The following is a 6,529-nucleotide window of genomic DNA, read 5'->3' on the forward strand; positions in this document are numbered from 1 at the left end:
GTTGTGCAGCCCTCTGTTTGATGTCCAGTTCATTTATGCGTTCATCAACCCCTCAAAAAAAAAAAATTATGCGTTCATCAGATTCTCGAAAAAAATTATGAGTTCATCACAGCATCCATGAAATCATATATTGTACCCCTAAAAAATGAAATCATATATTGTTCTAGGGCATTTATTTCCTGTAATTTTATTCACGAGTTTAGGAGTCCAAATGTCGAAGCTCACAACCTCACAAAGCATGCACTTTCATTAGAGAAACAGCTGGAACATATACATTGATAGGCTCAGTTGGCCGTCATATTTGGTTAGCCCAACCCAACAATCTCTTTTTCATCCATGTAAACATTGTGACGGGTTAATAAAAGCTTGGCGAGTTTGCCTCAATTTATTTTTATGCGATCATCACACCAGCCAACCCCTGCTTTCACTCCACGTAAACAGAAAGCAGCCTGCTGAGGAGGAATCCATGACCGAAATACAGTTTCGTCACCTTCGCATCTGCAACCTCACGTGCACAAAACCTAAACATCTCCTGTGGTTTTACAGTTCAGAGTTGAGTGCACTGAGCAGGACTGTAAGCTGGCTTGTAATAATATACAGTAGTAAAAGCTCTTGGTTCTAAAGAAAAGAAGCATCTTAACAGGCTTCAGATTCGATATCAAAAGAGAAACAGCTGGACCATATACAATAGTTATCCATCTCCGTCCCTGATGTTCGTGTTCAGCTTCACTTTCTCCATCCATGCAGCCAAGATGGAAGTTTAATATATGGACAGAGCTCTGAACTCTCAAGATACCACCTACGGAACAGTCCACACGTGTTGGTCCCTTGGTCTCGCACTCGCCCTGCAGCCCAGGCCTGCGACGCCGTAGAACAAAAAGAACCACTCCACTGTCCACACACAAGAGGTGTCCTGGAGATAGGCGTTATATTCCTTCACATCTTTCTTTACCAAAAACAAAAAGCGCCATGATTCCTCCAGCTCCTTCCCTTATTCCTTCTCCCGGGAGCTCAGAGAGGGAGAAAGAAAGAGAAAGCATACGATTCCAAGCACTTACTTAACAAGCAACAACTGAATGTAATGTGCGCAAAGATAAAGTTCTCCTCCACACCCCCTTTCACCGGATTCAGCACAAAAGATAAAGCGATGGCCACAAAGTGTTCATTCCATGAAGTGCACAGCAGTTTTAGTTTATGCTCCTCATGACCGGCCATCATTGCTCACCATGCCCAGCTGATGCTCGACGAATCTAGCAGCGACTTGGAGAAACAGATAAGCACCAGCATGCTGCAGTTGAACCGGAGCCAAGGTACATATATCATATTGTGGGTCGGTACCATTTGCTTCCCTCAATATATAAGTGAACAGAAAAGACTTATAATTGGTAAGCACATGGATTCCCTCAACTACTCTGGAGAAGACTGGTTGATCCAGATAACAGCAACCTAAATATACAAATAGCAAGCTATAAAGAACAACAAGGGATGATTCTACTTGATTTACTATATATGAACAATTTTGTAAACTTCACGTCAATTTTTCCACCAAAAACAAGAGGGGGGCATCCTGCATCTGTGATTTGCAGAATAGCTTGAACATCAACTTGATTGCAGAGCAAATGAAAGGGTCAGATGACCACATGTTATATTAAAGTCTCACCAATTAGAGTGAACTTAAATTATTATTATTGAACTGTACCGACTACTCTCTCCATAACGAGAACTTTGTTCCCAAATTACAGAGGAGTATTCTGCACAACTTTTACTTTATGCCGGTTGAACCTATCTATAACTGAACTTGATGCATTTTCTATCAAAGCATGGAGAAGACAAATGATGGAAGTGAGACTGTAAGAAAACAGTCAGCTGTACAAGGACGTATGTAAAGGAAAGGCAACATAGAGCACTAAAATCAAGAAGCTAAATCATAAATTTCAAGCTTACTTTATGTGCCTTATGAACTAGCAATCAAACTCAGAAGACCGCTTCACACGCATGCACATCTGATCAGATTCGCCTATCCACTTTAATTTTTCCTGATAGCTGAACAAGTAAAAAACTTACCAGAGGAGACAAAAGGGAACCATATGCTTATTCCATACTTTGCTTTTGTGCAGTCCCAAGAAAAGCATCTGTAATAGAATGAGTTCCTTCTTCGCTTTATTTGCAGGCAAAACTTCATCTAATTCTTCTTCTAGATGCATTCAGTCAATAAGAAATTTAGCAACCCCGTTCTCATATGAACCAATAAATATATGCCATAATAAACTGTATATCATGTTTGAGTATGCTGAAAATACATAAAGCAATACCATATGTGATTATGAAAATGCAGAATCATAACCATAAACCAATGCTGACCAAGTACAGATGCCCACAATGTAAGTGCAGTGGACAGTGGAATTAGTTCTAAGCAAGCAAGATGTAATCCAGGAATCAAGTAAACACAAAACTACAGCCACCGCCTAAAAGTTGTCCAGAGAACAAGGTTCCCTCCTTTTCCTATAAGGCTGATAAATAACATGACCACCCCTAGTTTCCTCCCCTTTCATGTGTGCCAAGTGAAAGCAATACAAACCATATTTGATAGTGCAGAATGAGAATGCAGGAGTGTTCTGGGAATTGACAAATAAAAAGATTTGTGCGCATAGGGTCCACAGGTACCTAAAGGAATAAGGATAATATCTCTTTTCAGTTGCTGTGAAGATTGGGTCAGGCTCAAGTGTTTCTTCCAACGATTCGAAATTCTTTCCTCGGTTGCCTGCCTTATAAGACTGGTGGTACCTGCATAAGATCTTGATATGAGTAGTCGTAGAGGCGTACTTGTTTAGAGCATAGGTCATCTCACTCTCAGCAAATAGAACTTCAAGGTTTGATGAACAACCCCTGATTACCAGAAATAGAGAGCTCATACAGCTGCAATAGACAGTTCCTACAAGGATTGTGCAGTCACAAGCATACATCACTACTAACAGGAACTGAAAGAGGTACAAGTCTATGAGATGTGTCTAGTGTCATGCATGTGAAGTTTAGTTTTGCTCAATATATTGCTATCTATCCTAACCTGCAATATGTTCATGTCAGATGTATCATCATCAACAACAGCTCCAGAGCCACAACCAGCTCTTAGCTTCTAGGCAGACTTTCCCTTCAGAGAGGCACTTACTTTTGCAAGGAGGAATTATTCCAGGAGAGTCAGGGCTTATACTCTCAACTGATGCTAAACCCAGGTTAAAATGGACCCCTGAGCTACATGATCGTTTCGTGGAGGCAGTAAATCAACTCGGCGGACCAGACAGTAAGTATGCATTGAAACAGTTTTGCCATAGAAGCAACTGTAATGATGCTAACATCTAAACACTTCAATTTCCGGCAGAAGCCACCCCAAAAACCATTATGAGGCTCATGGGTGTCCCTGGACTAACATTATATCATCTTAAGAGCCACCTCCAGGTATCCATAGCATTTTAATACAGTGTTTTCTCTTCTTTTTTACAGAAAAAATATATCATAATTTTCCGCATACATTTCTTCAAGCAAGATACTAAATTGTTTTGTCTTTCACCTAGAAATACAGACTAAGCAAAAATCTCCATGTTCAAGCCAATGTCGGAAATTCAAGAACTGGTAAGTATAGCGCAATCATGTTATGAGCCTATCATTAAGCTTGATGTTGAGCGTTTTTCTTTTCCATTCACCAGCCGCAGGATGCACCATAGCAACAGAGAAACAATCTGAAGGAAATGGATCGCCAGTCGGCCACCACCTTAATACACAGACAAACAAGTAAGACAGAAATGAATCTATTCTTGTGCATGTTTACAGAAGGTAATAACTTGCTATCTTATCAGATCAATGCACATAGGTGAAGCCCTACAGATGCAAATTGAAGTGCAGCGACGGCTACATGAACAACTGGAGGTACAAAAGCAGCATAATATAAACTATATTACTTACAAGAGTCACTTTTACATCCCTTTGCATAGATATGAGCTATACCTGACTAATGCATTTCATGGATTACTTCTTGCTAGTACTATAAGTCCATTATGGCTGACCATCCAATAAATGTAGGATACATATATATATTATCGAGAAACTATACACTAGAGACAGGAAAAAAATAGCTACAAGAGCACCACGGATATATACAACTACATACAGGAAATTCAACAAAAAATTATGGACGATGGAAGCAAAGAGCACCATGAAGCAAGACCAACTTATCTTTCTTTTTTTGAGCCTCAGACCAACTTATCTTAACCATCATTTGGTATATTAGTATTTTATTATAAGTAAACTTCAAAGTTGTGCTAATATCATTTTTTAAAATACCGATATTTTCTTCTTGATATGTAGAGTAATGAAAGAGCATGTAAGAAAAATCAGAAAAATTGTGATTAACTGTAAATCCTTAAGGCAACACTTTCTGTATATTCCGGTGTGAAAATATTGGAGCTGTGCTCCTTTGCACTGCATGCACATGGTCTTTCTATGTAAAATAATGTTTATATAAGGTAGAAGTTCACCACAGCTTTAATTCTCCCAAAGAGAAGAAATAAATGTCGCGTTGCTAAAATAGTGATGGTCTGGTATCTAATGCGTAACGAATTAATGATGCCCTTCAACAGGTGCAAAGACACCTGCAACTCCGGATTGAAGCACAAGGGAAGTACCTACAATCAGTGTTGGAAAAGGCACACGAGACACTTGCAAAGCAGAATACAGGCTCGGGTGGTCTAGAAACTGCAAAGATGCAACTATCAGAATTGGTCTCAAAAGTATCAACAGAATGCTTCCATAATGCTTTTACAAGCTTTGAGGAGATTGAGGGATCACAGATGCTACGAAGGCAGACCATGCAGCTTGGTGATGGATCAGTTGACAGCTGCTTAACTGCATGCGAGGGCTCACAAAAGGATCAAGATATCCTGTCAATGAGCCTTTCTGCTCAAAAAGGAAAGGAGATTGGAGGCATGGCATTCGATCTGCAAATGAAAGAAAGAGGACACGAAGATTTGTTTCTCAACAAGCTAAGCAGAAGGCCTCCAAACCACCATGAAGGACACGAGAGGAGAGACAGCTTGAGTATGACATACCAGGCAACGAAATTGGATTTAAACATGAATGACACAAATAATGGAACTCAGAATAGCAAGAAATTCGATTTAAATGGGTTCAGCTGGAGCTAGGAAACACACAAGACAAGAGTGCCAATTTCATAGTAGTGAGGTTATGTGAAACATAATGGTTCTTCCATTGACATGCATCCCACTGGAAGACCTGGAAAAATCTTTGCTGTCAGCCATCGCAGTTCACTGAAATAAGTGATGGAAATTGACAATAAGATGCTTCTTGCAAGCCACATAAGTAGGCCGTGTAGATTCCAGAGAAAGTATTCGAGAACTATGTGCGTTCTCCTTTATTATATGCTTTGCTGTGATTCTGTACCATAGAAATACCACGAATTTTGTTGCAACCCCATGCCCAGGACGATTTGCATTGGATTGGTAATGCTAATTAAGGAACTTATCTTTTGCCTATTTTTTCTCACATCGGCAATACGTCATGCAAAGGCTGTATGCGCGTCAAGCCATCAATAGACCGGAGAAATCCTCTCCTACTTTACCTAAAATGATATACAAGTAATAAATAATGTGCCATTGCCTGACCCTGCTCACATCTAATGGATCTGCAAGACTACAACCATACATATATAATGAAAAAAAGGTTAAATCCCTACACGGCTACACCATCCGTGCGCCGGTCCAGTCTTGATCAGTAAAATACTGCGAGGGACTTGATCATCTATTTGCAATCAAGAATAATCGTTTGCACCGGCTACGAGCTAGTGGCAACCGGCGACGCACAAATCCAAGCTGCAGACGCTGAAACAACGGCTCCAGTTGCTTCCAGGAGTCACGGAATCCATGAATAGCCCAACAAATCGCAGTGCTCCATACCGGGGGGGGGGGGGGGGGGGGGGGGGGGGGGGGGGGGGGGGGGGGGGCATTTAGCGCATACCGGCCATAGTTGAACGCCGCTTCTTCCCCTCTCAAACTCCTCCTGGAAATTATCCCGATCCCGGTGCCAGAAATAACTGGAGAAGGTGAAAAAATGGGACCTATCTATCTCCATCTGCATCCATTTCAGAAACCCAAACAAATTGATTTGGAGCTCGGCGCGGAGGTTGATGCGCACGGTGGTTCATCGCGGAGGAGGGTTTGGCTTCACCGGTGGTGAAGACGGCGATGCGAAGAATGTGGGCCTGATTGCTAGTCATCTCTTTCCCCTGGCAATGAGCCCACAATAGCTTCTCCTCAGGCCCTCAGGTTATCCTGTAAGGCACGGGGCGAGATGGGCCGCCCCAGGTGCGCTGGAGGCCACAGACTCGTTTTTTTTTGTTTTTCTTTTCTTTTTTGCTTCCTTTGATTTACTTTTATTTACAGTACTTCCAAACATTCTAAATCAAATATATTACGTATTAGCGAAAACAAAATCAAATATATTACACAAAACAATTTACATA

General features: G+C 41.1%; 1 protein-coding gene across 1 annotated transcript; it reads left to right on the forward strand.

Moving 5' to 3' along the window:
- Positions 1-2,793: 2,793 nt before the first annotated feature.
- On the forward strand, positions 2,794-5,541 carry LOC125551744 (myb-related protein 2-like). Its single transcript, XM_048715042.1, has 7 exons — positions 2,794-2,987; positions 3,085-3,298; positions 3,377-3,453; positions 3,570-3,627; positions 3,702-3,786; positions 3,852-3,921; positions 4,632-5,541. The coding sequence occupies exons 2-7, from the start codon at positions 3,085-3,087 to the stop codon at positions 5,190-5,192; spliced, it is 1,065 nt and encodes a 354-aa protein (XP_048570999.1). The 5' UTR covers positions 2,794-2,987; the 3' UTR covers positions 5,193-5,541.
- Positions 5,542-6,529: the final 988 nt, after the last annotated feature.

Source organism: Triticum urartu, chromosome 4, assembly GCF_003073215.2.
Source record: "Triticum urartu cultivar G1812 chromosome 4, Tu2.1, whole genome shotgun sequence".
In the NCBI taxonomy this organism is placed as follows: Eukaryota; Viridiplantae; Streptophyta; class Magnoliopsida; order Poales; family Poaceae; genus Triticum; species Triticum urartu.

Excerpts from the sequence above, each read along its gene's own strand:
- LOC125551744 (XM_048715042.1), top strand. The coding sequence starts at position 3,085 with ATGTATCATCATCAACAACAGCTCCAGAGCCACAACCAGCTCTTAGCT. Across the intron at positions 3,454-3,569 it reads ATCTTAAGAGCCACCTCCAG|AAATACAGACTAAGCAAAAA; the intron begins GTATCCATAGCA and ends TCTTTCACCTAG. Across the intron at positions 3,787-3,851 it reads CTTAATACACAGACAAACAA|ATCAATGCACATAGGTGAAG; the intron begins GTAAGACAGAAA and ends CTATCTTATCAG.